The sequence below is a fragment of the Pseudorasbora parva genome, chromosome 16, assembly GCF_024679245.1.
Source record: "Pseudorasbora parva isolate DD20220531a chromosome 16, ASM2467924v1, whole genome shotgun sequence".
Lineage (NCBI taxonomy): Eukaryota > Metazoa > Chordata > Actinopteri > Cypriniformes > Gobionidae > Pseudorasbora > Pseudorasbora parva.
In genome coordinates, this window is record NC_090187.1 from 33,793,315 (window position 1) to 33,813,684 (window position 20,370).

Below are 20,370 nucleotides of genomic sequence, written 5' to 3' on the forward strand. Positions count from 1 at the left end.
TTTATTATATTATTTTATTATTGTGTTATTGCTAGGCTTGATCATGTTTTGTGTCTATTTGAACTTTAAGGCGTCATGCGGTCTGCCTAGCACGTGTTGCTTTATCAGTGTATTTTAAGATAACAAGCTAAAAAGATTTTGGGGTAGTTGGTATGCTAGTATTATAATTTAACGACAAGAAAATTATATAATGTAATTCTTTATGTAATATCGATATCATGTAATATCGTCGCTGAATGTTGGTCATATTCTGGCAACCACAGCTGCTAGTACATTTTTTTTTACCATATATCTTCTTTACTATATCACTTAAAGATTTCATCAATTTGCTAACAATAGATGAAAGAGCACTGATATCCAAAAAAGGAAAACTTGGCTGGACGTTAGGAGAAACTGTATTATTTGTGGATGCACGCATGATGCTTTATATTATGTATTTTCCTGTTTATAGGACCGAGAGGGATTATAACAACTTTACAAGTGCACACAGCTGGCCTGTGATTACATTATGCATTTGGAGGTTTTGTGGATAAACTTAAAAGTTTTTTCCTGAGTTTGTACTATCCCTCTAAAGATGGTGATTCATAAAGTTTTAGACTAAAAATCCAGACCGACAGCACGCCACTCTGATAATGTAGCTTCTTATGCTGGCTGGTTGTTTAATCTAACAGATGTTGCCATTTTCTTTGAGCATGTCTGACCTTTCCAAATGGTTTTATTGTGCTTTATAACATGAAAAGCATGCCCTTCTTTATTACAGTATAAGAATTGCCTTTGTTTTTCACACACTATATTTAGTGTCATTATTGACAGCTCTTAAAACATTATTTTATTCCAATTCTCTTCATTTAACATTAATTTTTAATCAGCGAATCTGTCTTCTGGACTCAAAACAAGGAGAGAAATGTGGTTTTAGATTGTTTGTATAAGTAGACACAGATTTTTCTGTTATTTTTAACCGTTAGCAACATGTGTTAAAATTCCTTACTCTTTGTTTTATTCATCATGTTCCCATCTGAAGGATAAAAACAAACAAAAACCCCTGTGAAACAGACTGGCAAGGTTTGTTACCAAACACAATAAATAAAATCAGGGCCAACAATGTTTCCACAAACAATGTAATTGGAGTTTTGATCTGGGCTATTGGTGCAGAGAAAGTCAAATTATTCACAGAGCTTTTGCAAATCACTCACAGTGTCTCGTTCAATCTTTGTAATCAATTTATGTCAAATGCAAATCTACTGCATACTATTCAGAAGAGTTGTATGTATCTTTCATTCAATTTGGACAGTTGTTGTTTACTAGGCCTTTTTATCCAAAGCTACTTACAAAGCTACTTAATTACGGGAAAAGGCCAATATGGGGTTAAATGGGGTTTGCTTATAGACACACAAAAGCATGTTCCCTATAATAAACAAACAATAGTTTGTTACATATACAAACTATCAAAGAATATGCATACACCGTACCGCTCTAGCATATGACTAACACAAGGAGATTCATCTGGAGCTTAAACGTACTGTATGATTTTCATCCAAAAATGTATTTTATTACACATTTTTAGATTATTGATACACAAGTACTCTTCAGCTTCTGAATGCTGCTTTCATTCTATATTTATTGTATTCAATTCTATTATTATCCCTTATGAAAATGAACTTACAAATAAAACAAAAACATGGTTACTACACTTTTACTATAATAAAACCATGGTTACTTTTCATAAGGGATATTCTAGGCTATATTTCACCATTCTATTTGCATGCATATGTCCATCGAATTTGCTCTTTTTGTTTATTGTACAAGGATTCATGCAGGACACAAAAACGTTTTATAAAACTGAACTGGGTACTCACAGAAAACTGAGACAAATGTAAGTTCAATGAGAGCAAAGGAGAACAGATCATTTGAACATTTTTAATCATGCTAACCTACATTAAAATATGTACTCAAGAGGTCACTTAAGAGGGTTGCGGATTTATTTAGGCCTATTTGTAATTAAAAACAGTGAGAGAGACCTTAACTCTTTTTTCATTAAAGCTTTTATTTTGTTTACATTTTAAAGTTTTAGTTTAGTGTGTGCGTGTGTGTTATTTTAATGTCTATAGTTTTTAGACATTATTATTTTAGTTTAAGTTATTTTAGTACAAGTTAAGCTGAATAAAAATGTTTTCTTGGCAACTAAAGCATATTTTTATTGAACATATAAATGTACAGATGGGCATATGCAAGTCAGGAAAATTGTAGAGGACGCAGGCCAATATAGAAACCCCCCAAAAAGCCATATAGTTTACCTCACAGTACACAATATTGTAACAAATATATTGATTAAAACATTTTTGAAGTACTCACATATTCCTTTCGTTGTTAAGTGTGAACCATCGTCTGTATCCCCAACCACCTGTAATCCATGTTTGCAAAATGTCCAAAACTCTGAAATTAAGAACTATTCTTCTTAGATGTTAAATACCTCAGAGATAAAACAATAAAACACAGACGGTCTACTTAATCTCAGCATTCACCTCTGTGTTATCATCACAGGCCTACTGTTATGCGAGCTCTCGCCATGACGCCATCTGGTGGCTTTTTTTAATCAGTATTCTCAATCTACAACCTTTTCAAATGACTGTGCTCATTGGTGTGGCTTTTCATGTATGCGACCACAAAGAGTTACGGATTTAGCTGTCAGATCTAGCCTTAGGACAAACAGAAAAATTATGAACAAGGAAAAAAAAAGGTTTGCAACTTTGGCATCTTTCTCGGGAACAAACAGTGGAATTTCACTCAAAAACAAAAATTCTGTCATTAACGACGCCGTCGTATAAACCATAGACCGTAAAAAAAATCCGTACCTTCGTTCATCTTCGGAACACAAATGAAGATATTTTTGATGAAATTGGAAAGATCTCTGACCCTACATAGACAGCAATTTAATAACCACCTTCAAGGCCCATAATGGTAGTAAAGACCACAGACTTTATGGTAAAGAAAACGTTAAAATAGTCCATGTGACACTTTAATTTTATTCATTTTATTTATTTATTTATTTATTTTATAGAGAATTGTGGTGGAAAATTCTAAGTCAGCTGAGCTTAAAAAAAAGGTTTGTTTAAATAAATAATTTACCAGGATTCTTCAAAAGCTGTTGAAATAATCCCATTAAAATTGATATAGGCTATAAAATAATAAGTAATACAAAACTGAAAACAGTCTACCTCTCATAATTATTTTCTTCACTTCGTTAACCACCAAATAATTGGTGTGCTTCATAAAATCTGATTAGTGATTCATCAACCACGTCAACTGCGCGCACTCTTTGACTTTTATTTTGAAGGGGGAAAAAACGCTGCCAGGAAGTGCTATCTCGTTCGCATCGGAAGTTGAATTATCAGCTGATCATGGTGTTTTGGATGGAAGTTGCTTTTGGCACGGAGGGGCTCTTTCTTTATCATCTTAAGCAAATCTTAAACGTCAAAGGCACCGGAAAATAAAGCTGCATGTAACAGTGCGGCGCCTCCAACAACCGAAACGGCCGAACTCAGAGAAATCCGTGTTATTATGAACAGATGGTGTTCATAAGTGGGGATCTGTTTGCTTGCTGTTGAATCATCGGAAAGAAAGAAAACAACGTCAGCCGAAGCTCTTGCGAGTCACTGATAGTCAGATGTGTGTGTCTTGAGTCGTATAGACCGGTTATAAATAGCTTAAATGCTTGTAATGTAACTGTTTGGACACAAAAGGTTGCTCGTTCGCTGTAATAAACAGTAGCTTACGTGTTAATGTGGTTCAGGAGTAAGTCAAAGGTCAGAGTAGAGTGTTTGTTCTTATTTGTTTTACAACAGACAGCCGTTTTAAAATATACTTTATTTCCATGTATGTGGGTCATAAGATAATTATAACGTCTGAATTAATCCATGCTTAAATAAGTTGATAAAAGAACAGCAACCTGTAACCAATTGTTCCTTCCTGACATCAGCTCGCTGTGACTGGCATCAAGTTTACGTGTCTAATTTATTTAAGCTTTGTCATATTGACTTTTTATATAAGTGTGTGTCTGTTACTCGTTTTATAGTGTTATTTATAAGCATGTTGACAGTGGAATGCGTTGATAGCTGGATTGCATCACTTGTGTTTTGACATATCTGACGTCAGGGTGTCGTGTGTCACTCAAACTGTGTTTATAGCGTGTGGGAGCTTTTTAAACATACTACTTCGTTGTATTTGGACTGCTCTGTTTATTTAACGGTGGATTATTCAAGATTTTTTGAGAGAGAAGATTCAGATCTGGCACAGTCAGAGGTCCTCGTTGATATCCCCAATTTCTCCCCGCCAATGCTGGATCTGGAGGTCGTTCCTGAGCGATCTTTGGGAAATGAACAATGGGAATTCGCATTAGGTGAGTGTGGAATAAGTTCAAAATCTGAAGTAACCATTGCATGTTGCACAAAGGTCGAATTGATCTTGACAGGATGTTTGCAGACGTTTTTTTGTGAAAATAAACAGTTTTGTTTGACATTAGTCAGTTGCCATCTGGATTTCTCGATTGCATCACATGCTTTTTGACACGTTCACATCTAAGGTTCACTTGACCTAAAAAAGGCCTCTTGCACTGAATGAATCATTTTTACCTGTAGATTTTCACTTGAGCTGGGAAAAGAATTTGATTTATTTTGGAATACTTACATTATCCAACAAAATATTATCCAGTTTATTTCGTTCTAAATACCGATTGCATAAAAAAATGCATGTACATTAAAGGAACAATATGTAAGAAATGTATTTCAATAAATCAAAAAATGGCCCTGATATCTCACTAGACATTAAGAAATCATGTTAATTTCAAATACTTATATCACTGACAACAGTAGTCCAGCCAGGATATTTTGATTTAAAAGTTGTTGTTGCAGCCCATAACTGATGTTGATGTTGACATGTTGTGTTTTGGCCTGAAGCTCCACCCTCTACCTATCTACCAATCACAAAGTCAGTAGTGTTTCACCGTCTGGGTTGCCAGATCTGCTTTAGTTACCACAGCTGCTGCTACAAACGTTCCTGCTGGATCCTGCAGACTATCTGGCAACCTCGTGTCAGGGGGAAAGGGGATACACCTGCAGTACCAGTTTTGGCCACAATCTTACATACACTTCCTTTAAATATTAGTATTTACGAGTTTATGATGTTATTGTATATTATCATTATTATCTAAATAATTTAATTATCTTCCAAATTATCATCACCATGAAATCAAAATGGACTATTTTATAGAATATTGCAGTGTTATGTTTAATTATAAATTATTTATTTGTATATAAATAATGAATAAATTCATTTTTATATTATTTTTTAAATTAATGTGCCCTTTTAATCTTTCATCAAAATAACTTCCGCTCCCTATTGCAGCGACATCTCTGCTCTCTAATGACATGTTTACTGGTGCAAGGGCGGGAAAACCTGTCACTGACATGACATCACAGCAATAGAACGCATAAGTGCCCGCTCACGCATGATTAGCACCATTGTTTTCATTGTATTTCTTCATACATTTCTCCCATAGGGATTTTTTGCTTTTATTTTTTCATTAAAGCATTACAAGTCATGAACCAAGCCAACCAGATACATGGTGAATAACAACATTACAAATTTTGATTTGAAGCAAAAACTTATTTGAAAATCTGACAAAAATACAAAAGTACAAGACTTTGTAGGTAGCGGCTTTAGTGAGGAAAAGAACTGCAAATTAAAAACGATGGAGGAATATACAACTATTAATTGATTTGCTAATTTATATATCTTTTGCCACATTTAGCTTGTTTCTACTTGCTGATTGGTGGGCAAATTCCACTGATTTATTTTAAATGAATAAGTTGAAATAATGTGGGCTGATGTTAAAAATAAAAATCAATTTCCTTAAGGACAAAATGAATGTAGTTTTTACTTCCGGAACCTGGCTGTTGCACTCAACAGCATGCCCCAACAAAGCTGTTTCACTGGTTTATATGTCACAATAAACTAGAATATTTTGCATGTTTTTGATTCCATGTTGAGTTTAAAATATAAATTATTTTGATTATTTTGGCTTTCAATGTTTTTATCGTTCATCCGCTTATAAAAAATAAAAAAATGCTCTGAAAGTGATTCCTACAATATTGTTCCATTGTGTCATTATTGTTAAATTGATGTGGAATCCACTATTCTTTTAGAGTAAGAGGAGCTATCGTTTTTGGTGTAAATTGACGTTTAATCTTCCATTCAAGTCACATTTGGATGTAGCTAGTAGCTGTGTTATTTTTTTGACCATTAAAAAAAATCACTCAGTGCCACTTGACCAATAAAAATCTTTTCAGAAAGCTGTGTAATAATTGATTATTATAAACAGTGACAAGTTCGGTTGTGTTTTATGCCCTTTAATTTTGATATTTTTACTACAGCAGCTTCTACAGCTGTTGCCTCCACTTCTTTTATTCTTTATTTTGGTTTCCAGGGATGCCATTGGCCCAGGCCATTTCCATATTACAGAAACACTGCAGAATCATCAAAAATGTCCAGGTGCTATACAGCGAACAAGTAAGGACACACTATTACTATTATTTTCTATAGATGTCTATGTACACTGAAGTATCCTTATCTGAACTGTTTTTCTTCCACAAACAGATGCCACTCAGCCACGACCTCATTCTCAACTTGACTCAGGATGGAATTAAACTGCTGTTTGACGCCTGCAATCAAAGACTAAAAGTGAGAGATAACATCTGTGTGGGTGTGCGTGGTTTGTTTCTTACACCCGTTACATTAAATTGCATCTCCATTGTTTTTGCAGGTAATTGAAGTGTACGATTTGAGCAAAGTGAAACTGAAATACTGGTAAGTGATCTTCTGTTTTGCCACAATAGTTGTGGATTACATTTGAGTTTCACATATGTTGTAGATGCGGGCATACTAACATATATGTCTAACCAATTGGTCAGCTACAGAATTGGAAAATGACCAATTTCTTTGTTCATTACAGTGGAGTACATTTTAACTCTCAGGCAATAGCGCCTACTATTGAGCAGATTGATCAGTCCTTTGGCGCTACTCATCCAGGAGGTGAGATTTATTGTCTGTGTCAGTTGTTTGTCCAACATCTCGTTGCTGTGTGTGTTTTTATTGGCGGATTTATATTCTCTCTTTCCAGTCTACAATGCTGCCGAGCAACTCTTCCACCTGAATTTCCGAGGGCTTTCCTTCTCCTTTCAGCTGGACTCCTGGAGTGAAGCTCCTAAATATGAGGTCAGACTATGTTCCCTTCCTGTGTTCATGCTCTAATAAAAAAATACTGTGGTATTACCATTAAATGGATACTAATACCATGGTTCTGAATGATACCATATTCATCATGATATTTAGATGGAACTTCCATGAATACTATGCTACTACCATGGTACATATCCCATAGTATTAGTACATATCTATAAGCATGGTAGTTTCCATTTCTTAAGTGTTTTTTTTTTCTCCCTTCTGTATAATATTTATGATGTGCACAGAAATGTAGTAAATAGTTCACTGCCTTAAAAATGTGACTTCTGCATTGTTCATTTTAATTGCTTTATAACAAAGGCATTTAAAATTAAGTATATAGAAAGGTTGCAAAAAATAAAGCATTGCTGTATTAGTAAACATTAGTAAACTACAAATCAGTACTAATAATAATTAGCAGTCCCTGCACCAGGATAGTTTTGTGAGAATCATCTGATAGTTTACTACAAAATAAATGCATTAAACAATATGTATGATGTATATATGTATTAATTTCATAAGTATTCGACTAATTGTGATTAATCAGAAAAAAATGTGCGATTAATTGCTATTTAAAAAGATTTGATCTATTGACTGCGCTAATAATAATGTTAAATAATAAGACATAAAATTAAGTATTACTTTATAAAGTAAAATAATAATAATAAATGAATTAAATATTATTTTATTATTAATGAAGTACTATATATCTGATAAACATAGTAACTATTATTGTATGTAATCCAATTACCAGTATAACGATGCCAGTCTTATGTTAATATTATTTATATTCTATTATAGTTTGTTTATATGTATTAATATTTGAATCAGGTTATTTTATAATTTCTTTTTTTAGTCCATTTTTAGTCATTTTGTTATGTGCTTTTGACATTTTTATTACTTTTTAAATAGTTTAAAATATAACTATTTATTTGTTTATTTCAGTTATAGTTTTAGTTCAGTTTTTAGTGCTTAGATGCTCACATCATCATAAATAACACATTTAGGATAAATTCATACATTGGGCAGGTGTTATTTTATCATTAACTGAAACTAAAACTATTAAAACATTTTTGCTCATTTAAATTAAGCCAAAATAAAATATAAATATTACATAAAAAAACTTAAGCTAAATTAATAAAGTTTTTTATGTAATATTTATATTTGTGTTTTAATAGTTTTAGTTTTAGTTAATGATAAAATGACCCCTTTTGACCCCGATGTATGAATTTATCCAAAATGCGTTACTGTGAGGATGATGTGAGTATCTTTTCACCAGAGACACCTGTATTCTACTCCTAGCTGTTTTACTTTGACAGCCTAACTTTGCCCATGGCTTGGCCTCCCTGCAGATTCCCCATGGGGCCACTGTCAAACGGATGTACATTTACTCTGGAAACAACCTTCAAGAAACCAAGTAAGAATTGTGCATTTGTTTGAAATTTGAGGCCTTTGTGTGAGGGTAAAAATGTCTTAAAAAGACACCACTAATGAATGATTATATGCATAAGACTATTGAGCATGGATGTGTTTACTAACAGAATGTAAGGTTCAAAGTCATCGTCTTATTATGACCATTTGTAATTTTTGGTGTGACCCAAGGGGAGCATTAATCTGCATTTAGTGTGTTACCTTGGGCTTCTAATTTGGTTGTTCAGTTTAGGCGTTTGTTAAGAACCTCATGGGTTGCATTTCCTTATTGTAAATGATATATTTCTTCACAGGGCTCCGGTGATGCCTCTGGCCTGTTTCCTTGGTAATGTGTATGCTGAAAGTGTGGAGGTGCTGAGGGATGGGGTGGGGCCGATGGGTCTCAAACTTCGTCTCCTCACCGCAGGTATTACAAGCAGTCTAAATGAATTCATTAATGTCAGAAATCATTGTGTGAAGTTTCTAGTAAATATGCACATGACTAAATTTATTGTAAGCATGCACACCTTTTAATAAGAGTGTAATATTCTCATGATTTCTGAGATTTTTTTTAGTGGCCTTAAAGGAAACTTTTAATCACTATTACCTTTATCCTGTACTTTACCACTACAAACTAATATATCTTAGCCTGACGTGATCATACTCAATTCTAGTCAGAATATGAGTCTGATATCACTCCATTGGGCTGTGATTATGAGGCGTGTTTCAACCGAACCAGGAAAGACATCAATTGGACAGACCTACAACCAATCAGAGCAACGAAGGGACGCATAACGTTACTTGTCAAATGTCAACAGAGCTCAACTGCACTGTGATGCCAAGTCCGCGTTTTTTCCGCGGGTTCTTTTCTATGTCTGCGGGTTGAAGCGACTATTATGTGATATATTGACCCTGGAGTGCGAATTTTAGCAGGCAACCTTGCCAAAATAACACACATTTTACCCCCCAAACGCCATTTTTTCACCGGAGAACCCCCCTAGTATTTGCCGCATTTTGTTGTAAAAACTTGGCAACCCTGTCTGCACGCGCGCTGAAATCAGGCTGGAATACACGATCTTTGCCAGCGTTGTAAAATAATTTAATGATACACAGAGTACTTACCCAACATGATCATCATTTCTGAGAGAAATTGTGATGGTGATTGCAGATACAAACAAGCTCTCCGTTTAGGATTCAAACAAACATAATCCAAGCCCCTTTGATGACGTGCATGATTACGTTACTGTTTATCGTCTGTCATCGTCTAAAGTCCGCCCTTGATGATTTCATTGGTCCGAACAGTTTCTGTTCGGGGATAATCACTCCTCTATGGAGCAAGGCCAGACCGAATTGCCCGACCTAAAAAATTTGTGGGCGGGGCTAAGTTCGGCTGGCATCCAGGCTAAATATAACTTGTAGAATACCATACTTTTGATCATTCTTAACTCTATTCTAATTTCTATGGATTTTAATTCATCATAATATGCCATTAACTACAAAGTATTTAATAAAAGGGTACCAACAATTGTGGCCAACGTGTTTTGGAGAAAAGCATTAATTTCATAATGTGATTTACCCCTCATTTTCAATTATTTTACTTTGATGAAAGGGTTAGATTTTTGTGAATTTTTTAATAAAAGATCAAAAGAATAAACAATGTAGATTTATTTTTTACAGCCATATTTGATCATATTTACCAGGGGTACCAACAATTTTGACCACGACTGTATGTGTATATATATATATATATATATATATATATATATATATATATATATATATATATATATATATATATATATATATATATATATTATAATTAAAATGAGCTCAGTATTAAAATAGGTTATAACAAGTAAACAAAAATGTATTTAGTAAACAAATGATTTATTAAATATTTGCAGTACCATTCAAAAGTTTGGGGTCAGTAAGATTTTTTTATTTTTTTTGCTTTGCAAAGATGTATTAAATTGATGACAGAAAAGGCATTTAAAATCTAAAATGTCTAAATATTTAAAAAGGTATCAAGGTTTCCACAGAAATATTGAGCAGCACCTTTTTATCTTTTCAACGTTGATGATGATAAATATTTCTTTAGCACCAGATCCATATTACAATCATTAGTGAAGAATAACGTGACACTGAAGTCGGGAGTAATGAAAATTCAAATTTGCCGTCACAGGAATATATTCGATTTTAAAATGTAATAATATTTCTAATTATTAACTTTTTTTACAGTATTTATTTTCATCAAATGCAGCCTTGGTGAAAATAGGATAAAAACAATCTTGCAGGCCGCAAATATTTTAAATGGCAGTTACATTTTTTTCATAACATGTTTTGCTGGGTGATGTAATCTAGTTTATAAGCGATATCCAATGTTAATGGAAATTGAAACTGTAAACAAATATGCTGTGTGGAACGCTCATTTGTCACATTGTATGTGTTATTTTACTTTCTCAGGATGTGGCCCGGGAGTGTTGGCTGATACGAAAGTGCGGGCTGTTGAGAGAAACATCTACTTTGGAGATTCTTGTCAGGATGTTTTGAGTGCTCTTGGCTCCCCACATAAGGTCTTCTACAAGTCAGAGGACAAGGCAATGACCAATCCAATTTATACACAATTCCTCTCAAGATGAGCAAAGCTACATTCTCAGAAATAAACCAGAACATTCCCTCTCTGCATTTACAGCTTGTCCTTAAATATCTTTCCCTTTTTTGTATGTCTCAGATGAAGATCCATTCACCCTCCCCTCACAAGCAAGTCCCGTCCAAATGTAATGACTACTTCTTTAATTATTATATTCTAGGAGTGGTGAGTATTAGCTTTAAATTACTCCATTTTGTTTGCTAAATTTACATAAACCCATTGAACTTTGAGCGTTATTGCTTTATATATCTTTCAGGATATACTGTTTGACTCTTCAACCCACCTGGTCAAAAAATTTGTCCTTCACACCAACTACCCCGGTCATTACAATTTTAACATGTGAGTCTCATGTCATTGCTGTATTGTATTGGTCTCTGGAGGTTATTGCAGTCTAGGCATATTGATTGAATGTAGATTTTCATTTCACTGTTTACAAATGTGCGGTTTCAGTATCGCATAACACTTTATTTACACACTTTTTTGCTCCTCACTCCCATCTCAAGATATCATCGGTGCGATTTCAAGATTCCTCTTGTCATTAAAAAAGGTCAGTCTACATCAGACTTTCTGGACTAGATTATTATTCTCGGTTCTGTCTCCGTGGTCTTGTTTTTTCGTTGTGTCTCACTCTTTAAATTCTGTTTCAGATGGGGCAGACGCTCATAGTGAGGACTGCATTCTGACCACTTACAGCAAAGTGAGTTCATAGACAGCGTGCAGCCTACACATTTGTCACGGTCCCCGCTGTAATGTCTAGGATGAGAAGGACATGTAACATAAAGGATGGACAACGGCTGGAGTGCTTTATAACAATAATTTATTTAACAGCGTTTACACACAAAATAAACAAAAGAGAGAGATGGGGAGCCCAGTAACCACAGAGAAAATAATCAAACTACGGAAATGAGTCTCTGTACTCTGAATCAAAAACTAAAAGTAAAGGACAATGTGGCGTAAGTGGCTTGTGGTGTTGACGGCTGGCAGCGAGATCCAGCTTTATATCCCAGCATCCCATGCTTAGCCAACCCAGTGCTAGGGAAAAAGGAAGTCATATTAGATAATGCAAATAATGCACTCTGCTGGGGCATACACATTCTTTGTCACGCATTATATATACACATACATTAGATGTTATGCAGTAACCATATACGATGAATAATTTAATATTTTTGAGTACTTATGTTTTCAACCTTTGCACTCAGTGGGATCAGATTCAGGAGCTGCTAGGACACCCCATGGAAAAACCAGTTGTGCTCCACAGGTGAGAAACGTATCGATTATGACCACATAAACATGGAGGGTTAAGAATTCACAATAAAATCAATGTGACAAGCTTCACATTTCAAGAACCTGAATCCGTGTTATATATTTGTTTATTAATTTTTTGTTTTTTGTTGAATGCTCTGTTAATATAGTATTGCTTGTATACTAATGCAATATTTATTTTTTGAATTAGCCTTTATTTAAAAATTATATATATATATATATATATATATATATATATATATATATATATATATATATATATATATATATATACATATATATATACATATATATATTTATTTTTTATATTTATTATTATATATTTTTATTTTAGTTTCAGTGATTCTGAAAAAAATACACTTATTTAATTAGTTCCAAGCAGCACCTTAAGTTTTATCTATAAGTTTTATATTTTGTTAGGTAAAACTAAAAAATATTTTGTTAGCCCTCTTTAGACATTCTACTAAATTACTCCACTCACCGATTAAACCGATTATCTGCCGATACTGATTGTTTAATTTTCTTAAGGAAAAAATCTTTCCCAACTAATCATGTAAACTATACCGGGAACCCTCTCATTTGGTACATCACTATATAATTATAGGTTCAAATTAACCAAATTCAACTGCTATTTATTTTCATATAGGCTATAATTACACTCAAATAAAAAAATATTTGCATACAACTCAGTTGCACATTAGGTTGATTTCATTAACACTTGTCTTCGTGACAAATTTATTTAAACATACAAATACAATAACCGGTAAATAAGCTATTCTCTAGTCTTTTTTAATAGCTAACAAACTGTGGACATTGGATACATTTCACTGGGGTAAAAGCATTGTTCACAAGCTGTTTTGTCATCTTTCTGCGGTTTAAACTCTGATTGATCCATTACAGGAGATGATACAGTATAGTTTTACTGTATCTTTTAACATACCTTTTGATGGTCATGCACGTTTTTTCATGCTATAACATAAAGTCGAAGAAAAGATTCACACTGCCGCTTGAACTGTGGTGCTACAGTCACGTTCAGGAGCATACATAACTTGAAAGCGGAGAATTTGTTTCTTTTCAGAATTACCAAAGCTATTTTTGCTATTATTGGATGCGAAACAAGCTACAAATAATTCTTGGTGTAGGGAAAAGTCACGGACCTGGCAACCCTGTCTTGAGTCATAGGCTCAAATAAGAGCGTGTTTTAATATTGCTATTTAAAGGCGTAATTGCCCTAATTTCAGCAGAAGAGATTTTCTTCAGACACAGTGTGAGTTGTAGTCTGACACGTTTTTTCACCCACTTTTGCTTGACAGGATTTAATAGATTTTGATAAAATCGATGAAAAGTCAATATAAGGAAAACTGCTTTTATCGGCCATTACAGGTTATTGTCCCGATACATCAATGCATCCATACTACTAACCATAAGTAACTTTTCAACTTAATGTCAACTAGCAGTCATTAGTCGTCTGTCTGCTTAATATCTGCTAAAACTTTATTTTGATGGTCCTCCAACAGATGTTCTACTGACCCTAAGTGACTTGGTAACTAAATGTTTACTTATTCTACTAACCCTAACCAAACAAGTTAGTTGACATGTAGTTGCAAATTAATGAAAGTTTAGTTGATATGTAGTTGCAAAGTTACTTATAGTTAGTAGAATGTTTAAAGTGGACTATAGGAATAAAGTGTAACCTTTTATTATTTATTTCAATTGCCAAAAATATTTTAATAGTTTATATCACACAGCCACCACTGCATATGTAAACCAGTTTATAATGCTCTGATTAATCGATTATATTGTGCACCGCTCTGCAGGTCATCATCTGCAAACAACACCAACCCTTTTGGTTCCACATTTTGTTTTGGACTGCAGAGAATGATATTTGAGGTATGTGACTGGGCCATCTGTGTGTGCTGCCTGTTTGTTTTACTTTTATAAAAAGTTGCTTTTAAAAATAAATAAAGTTAGTCATTTAAAAAAAAATACATATCTACAAATGAAAGATTTGGTATTCATGTTTACAGTCCAGTGAAAGTTTCATTTTCAATTATTTAATTTAAATGTTTTAAATTAAATTAAATAAAAATGTATAATTTGCTCATATTAAGGATGTGCTAATATTCAAATTTTGGATGAAGCAGTTAAAGGGATAGCTCACCCAAAAAGGAAAATTCTGTCATCATTTACTCACCATCAAGTTACAAACCTATATGAATTTCTCTCTTCTGCTGAACACAAAAGAAAATGTTTTGAAGATGTCAGTAACCAAACAGTTGATGCGCCTCATTGACTGAAGCCAATGGAGTCTATCAAATGTTTGGTGACCCATATTCTTCTAAATATCTTCTATTGTGTTCAGCAGGAGAAATTCTTCCAGGTAAATAAATTAAATAGACACCAAAAGTCAGTCATTTTAAATGCGTGTGAATTAAAGGTCTACTTTGTACAACAATAAAAAAATCTGTAAAATATCCAAAAAACACTAGGCCAGTGTTATATATTTTGATCAATTGAGTACTTACAATATACCAAATGTTTCCAACTATTTGTAAATCGTGAGAAAATTGCTATTTTAACCAATGAACCGGGACGTGTGAGGGTGTCGCCTGTCAATTACGTCTTATCTGTTACCCTCGGTTTTTATTATGCAGAAACGCTTTACTCTTACTGCAGTGTGCAACAATTTTCAAAGCAGCCACCGAGCAAACGGGTGTATCTAATATGATAAACAGAGCTGCATTCCGTTACCTCATACTCATGACCGGAAAAGTGGAAATGGTGCTGGCGACTGTGGCATAACAAAAGTCCCACCCCCCACATCTTATTAACAATCGCTCCAGCGGCCTTGCTCAGCTCTCACAACTCGTGGTCCTGCTCCGCTTCATTCTACACTAACGTTAATAATCGCATCCATGAATACGATTTATGAGTCCTATCCCGATTCTTTTCAGCCGGCTATGAGGGTAAGACCACATGTCCCAAGATTCTCCGTTCAAACTTACCGTCATCAAATGACGCTTTTGTTTTGAATAGGTGCCCTCTAGCGGACTGAAAAGTTACAAAGTGCACCTTTAAGTGAATTTAGGCATCAAAACATTATGGCCTGGTTTTATAGACAGGGCTTAGATTAAGCCAGGACTATGCCTTGGTTCAATTAGGACTTTTAAGTAGCTTTTATAAATGTGCCTTAGTAAAAAAAAAAAACATTACTGGTGTGCATCTTGAAATGGCAAGGGCCATATTATGTCAGTATTCTGGGACTAGCTCAAGCTTTGACTTTGAAACCAGGGGTAAAATAAACAGCATAAAAAATGTAGATATTCATTTAGAGATTTGCTAAAGATTATAATTTAATTTGTTTTTTTAAAGATTACCTTTAAGTGAGCATCATATGCCTGCAAAGGTATTTTAAATGTAAAATTAAGGGAAATAAGCATGAGCTATTTTAAATATTCAAAATTGTCCAATACCATTGGTCCATAATATTGTCAGATAACCAATTAGTGCTGCATGCCATAGCTCATACACAACTAAGCACTTAATTAAATACTGGATCTCATTTCCATGCTATTGCTGTGGTTACAGGTTATGCAGAATAACCACATAGCTTCTGTGACCCTCTACGGAGCGCCTCGTCCAAGTAGCCTGGCCCGTGCCGAGCCAAGTGCCCACTGAGGAAGCCGCCATGCCCACGGTGCCCGTCCAGCCCTGCAGAGCCTCCGAACTGACCAGTAGAGTGTGCCTTCACTCACTGCTGCCATCACACAAGCTAAAGCAAGACATGGTGGGAGTTTCTCTGGAGTTCAACTCATCCCCCCCATCACATCTAAACAGAGGCCTCAATTCGGTCTCCTCAATAATAGCATGGAGGCTGCCCTCAGCCTTATAATTATCCCAGATAACCATGCAAACCTGGCTCTGCCCCCAAAGCTTTAACCCAGACATGCATCAACGTCAGCATCGTTATAGTACTTGTGGATGCACAGTGATTCATTTCCACACAGGCGTATTTGTGTAATCTTTTTTTTTTTTGCCCAACCTTCTAAATTTCCATACCAGACGCACCAAAGGGCAAACACTGAACCGATTTCTCCTCTGCACGCTAAACACTTTAACAAAAATGCACATGCATTCAACTTCATTTGCTTTCCGATGCGCAGAAGAGGAGAACAAAGTCAAACGAGGACAAACTTTTGCCACGAGTGTGTTTTGTATGCATTTACGTAAGGTTACAAGCACAAGCTTGCACAGTGTGGATCCAGTGCTGTGAAAATGTTCTTGTGGCACATGAGCAGGCTCGCATACACACATAAAGATTCATAAACCCATTTCATACCAAGTCAGCAGCACAGATTACCTCCCATTTCAAAACCGTACACCCGCTTATGTTGATTCCGTTACTGTTTTGTTGTTCATGAGCGCATTAGTTTTGAACATTTGCACTAAACTACACCTAATTTACTTGATAATTGTCTCCTGTCCACTGAGGAACGTTTTAATTGCGAGTCTCGGAGAGAAAGGACGGCGGGGGAGGGAACGACGACGTGCAATCTGGATTTCAAAAGCTAGTTGCAAGCCAGACTGGAGAGAAAAGCCATCCACCCATCGCTGTTTCATTTTCCCACTGGATGGCGTGCCGTCAGTTCTGTTTGCGTCCTTTTCTTTTGTTCAAAGTAGAAAGATGTGAAGTTCTTTTACCTTGTTCAGTATCTCAAAGTCTTAACTCCAGAACTGTTTTGTCGCCTGATTGCCAAATCATTAGCCAAAGAAGAAACAAGTTAGACATTTTGAATATCCACAGTGTAAGAACATTCCTGTTTGATTTGATCTATTAAGTCCCTGGGTTGTTTTTAGCATAGCACTCGATCGATTTTTCATGCTTTTTGCTTTGAAGCTTTCTCTCTTGCTGCTGTTGTTTCCATAGCAAGTAGATATGATGCTTTCTCAAGCACGGTGTGTCCATGTTTGTACAGATCTGTAAATAGCGTGCGGAATTTGCATTGTTTCGTTGCCCTAATGGTACCGTATCAGATCAGCTGATGTTTGAAACTCCCCTCGACTGCTAACATACTGAGAGTTTCTGCTTTTCTTTGCCAGCTATACTTTAGCAGCTTCCCTCAACTGTTGTCCTGGATGGAGTGGCCTACATTTGATCACTGTTGGAGATGACTAGAGCGTTTTAACTTCAGTAGATACTCTAAATACTGTTCATTGCTTCGCTTTCTGGCAGCGAAACCACCCATGGCTGTCAAGCGCCACACCTCTGGTGTCATTCCAACCTCCCTTCAGGCCTCTGCAGTGTGTGGTTCAGGCTAATTCGGGCATTTTTAGCTTTCTGTTACATTGCTTCTCAGTAACTGCGCGGGAAGGCCGTCAGTTGTGTTAATATATTTTACCCTTAGCTTTCTGTCTTTTACAAGGAAGATGCTATTAACATTGTGCCTCATCTCCCACCGAGCCTGTCTTGATTTTTTGCTCTCTGTAAATGAAATAGTTTGAACTGCTTTGTGTATGTCTGAGCATGTAAACCTAAATGAATGGTCATAGTCCTTTTGTTCTGAAAACGTACTTGTTGGGTATTGGACTCTTTTCATGAAGGGCTGGTGTACTTCATGTTCCATGTATTCAAATTGATTAGTACACTCTGTATTGAAAAATGTTACGAGTCAAAAATAATACGGAAAATGTAGATGGCCCTTCATGATCTGAAGTTCACAAAGTGGTTGTGGTGTTTCTGTCGCAATACAATTCGTACTTTTTGAAACCGGTGTGGTTCCACTTGAATGAGTTTATGGTTAGATCTTAAAGCAAACTGTTTAGATGCACAATTGGATTCTCCATTGTCGATAAGGAACAACACAACCCCTGTTTTAGTGTCATTTAGGGAGTGTAACTGAGGGGGGAGCGTGGTCTGATGGGCTGATTGCCTGCCCAATCTCAGGTGGATGTTTTCTTTTTAATGCCAGGAGCAAGTGAATGCTTACTTTTCATCAAATGGCCTATGGCTGTATTGTTTCTTCTTCAGACTTAATCCTATTTTTGCATCGGAATGAATGAATGAATGATCCTCTGAGGATTGTAATTAGAAAAGAACAACCTCCATACAGTGTAATGCGCATTTTAATGCTATGTATTGTATCCTTCTATATTGTATGTTCTTCCCCATCCTCTATAAAGTGATTATTTTTTTGTGGATTCAGTACATTAAACCCATCTCTGGAAGTGGGACTTATCCTTGATTAAAAAAAAGTGTGTATCTAAATTGATTGCTATGTGGTGTTTTGTATCTCAGATATTTTTACTTCTGTAGATTTAAGGAACATGTACACGGAAGATCAACATTTATCAGGCATTTTTTGTTGTTGTTTGTTTCTTTTTTTATGTTTTCAAAGCAATAATCATTGCGAGTATAAATCGGAATGGTCTGGTTGGTATATGTCTGTCAAAAGCTCCGAATGGTGCAACAAGGCTGTGACCATTGGATTTTAGTTTCCTTGTTGAATCTACTGAAAGCATTATAATTTTTTTTTAAACGGCTAATTTTGCATTTTGTTCATTAAAACTGTTACAGTGTGTTCCAACAAAAATATTTAAAGAATGGATGTAATAAATATGGGGGAAAGAATGGAGGCTTCTTTTGTCTTTTGTTAAAAAAAGATTTATTTTCCATGTTCACAGCAGGCTACTTTCAGAATTCAAAAAGAAGTTCAAAAGACAGCAGGTCATCCAAAACAATGCAGCACACTTAAAGAAAAAAAAGTGGTGCCATTTGTCTAATAAAGGATATATAGCTACAGTAATAGTCTGTTCTATTACTTAACTCTACTTTTCAATGCATAACATTAGTGTCCATTTTGTGCATTCAAAACGTGTCCAATGATTTTTATCATTTAGACAAAGTACAGCAATCTCCAAAAAAATAATTAGAGAATAGTTTTAAGTTGGATATACGAATCATCAGCAGAAACTTCAGTTAAATTTTTGCGCTTTACTCCTCATTACATTGTTCCAACACTCAAATTTCAGATACATTCTGATATTATGTCAATGCAGACCACTTCAGGTTTGAGTCATGACTTTCATTGAATAATGACTTCAATATCATATTGTATGGCTTCGGAACATTTGGGATATAGCTGTATGGACAACTTTTTTGTCATCTTTGGAGCAGAACAGTTGATAGTTTTAGTCATTAGATGTTTTCTTTGTGTGTAAAAGAGCATGTTCAAAAGAGGAAGTCATTAAATGAAGCCCCATAAGACATAACATATGACTTAGGTAAATCCTGGCCATGTTGTGCTAATTTGTTCCTTCATTTTAATTTCACACCCCGTGGTGAAAATCAAGTTTTTAATATTGTTTATATGTCTATGTGGTGTTTTTAATATGCTTTTATATAAACCATGTGAAAATGCATAAGCTCATCATTAACTATGACCGTTCTGAAGCAGGGGAATTCAAGAAGCCAGGTTACCCTGGTATATTTTTCACTTTGATATGAAAATGTGTGTACATGTAGCAATACAGCGGGTGAATTAGGTATATTTTGATGTTATGATGAACTATATGCCTTTCTCCACTGATGTTCTAAGTTGTTCAAAGCATTTCAAATGATATTGATTTTAAGAATCATATTAATTGGTACGTTGTAGAGAGCGATGCATAAAACATATACATCCGTACAATTCTGATACATCGACTTGTGGACAAGCCTGTATGAGCGATTGAGACGGGGCTCATTTGCATATTCATAGATCCGCATTTTG

At 35.0% G+C, this 20,370-nt stretch overlaps 2 protein-coding genes across 2 annotated transcripts in view; one reads left to right on the forward strand and one right to left on the reverse strand.

Moving 5' to 3' along the window:
- foxl1 (forkhead box L1) overlaps positions 1-2,907 on the reverse strand; it is a 7,245-nt gene extending 4,338 nt beyond the window's left edge. Inside the window, exons 1-2 of the mRNA XM_067419749.1 lie at positions 2,853-2,907; positions 2,353-2,470 (exon numbers count right to left, since the gene is read on the reverse strand). The gene's annotated coding sequence lies outside the window, so the exon portion shown is untranslated. The remainder of the gene's footprint in view (positions 1-2,352; positions 2,471-2,852) is intronic.
- Positions 2,908-3,374: 467 nt separating this feature from the next.
- phaf1 (phagosome assembly factor 1) lies at positions 3,375-19,229 on the forward strand. The gene is made up of 16 exons (XM_067420405.1): positions 3,375-4,396; positions 6,482-6,564; positions 6,652-6,735; positions 6,818-6,861; positions 7,007-7,086; positions 7,175-7,269; positions 8,628-8,692; positions 9,000-9,112; positions 11,149-11,282; positions 11,417-11,500; positions 11,592-11,674; positions 11,839-11,882; positions 11,983-12,032; positions 12,538-12,596; positions 14,419-14,491; positions 16,190-19,229. Exons 1-16 carry the CDS (start codon positions 4,333-4,335, stop codon positions 16,277-16,279), a joined length of 1,245 nt encoding a protein of 414 aa, XP_067276506.1. The 5' UTR covers positions 3,375-4,332; the 3' UTR covers positions 16,280-19,229.
- Positions 19,230-20,370: the final 1,141 nt, after the last annotated feature.

Coding starts and splice junctions, on each gene's coding strand:
- phaf1 (XM_067420405.1), top strand. CDS start 4,333: ATGCTGGATCTGGAGGTCGTTCCTGAGCGATCTTTGGGAAATGAACAA. Junction 7,087..7,174: donor TGGCGCTACTCATCCAGGAG/GTGAGATTTATT, acceptor CTCTCTTTCCAG/TCTACAATGCTGCCGAGCAA. Junction 14,492..16,189: donor TGCAGAGAATGATATTTGAG/GTATGTGACTGG, acceptor CTGTGGTTACAG/GTTATGCAGAATAACCACAT.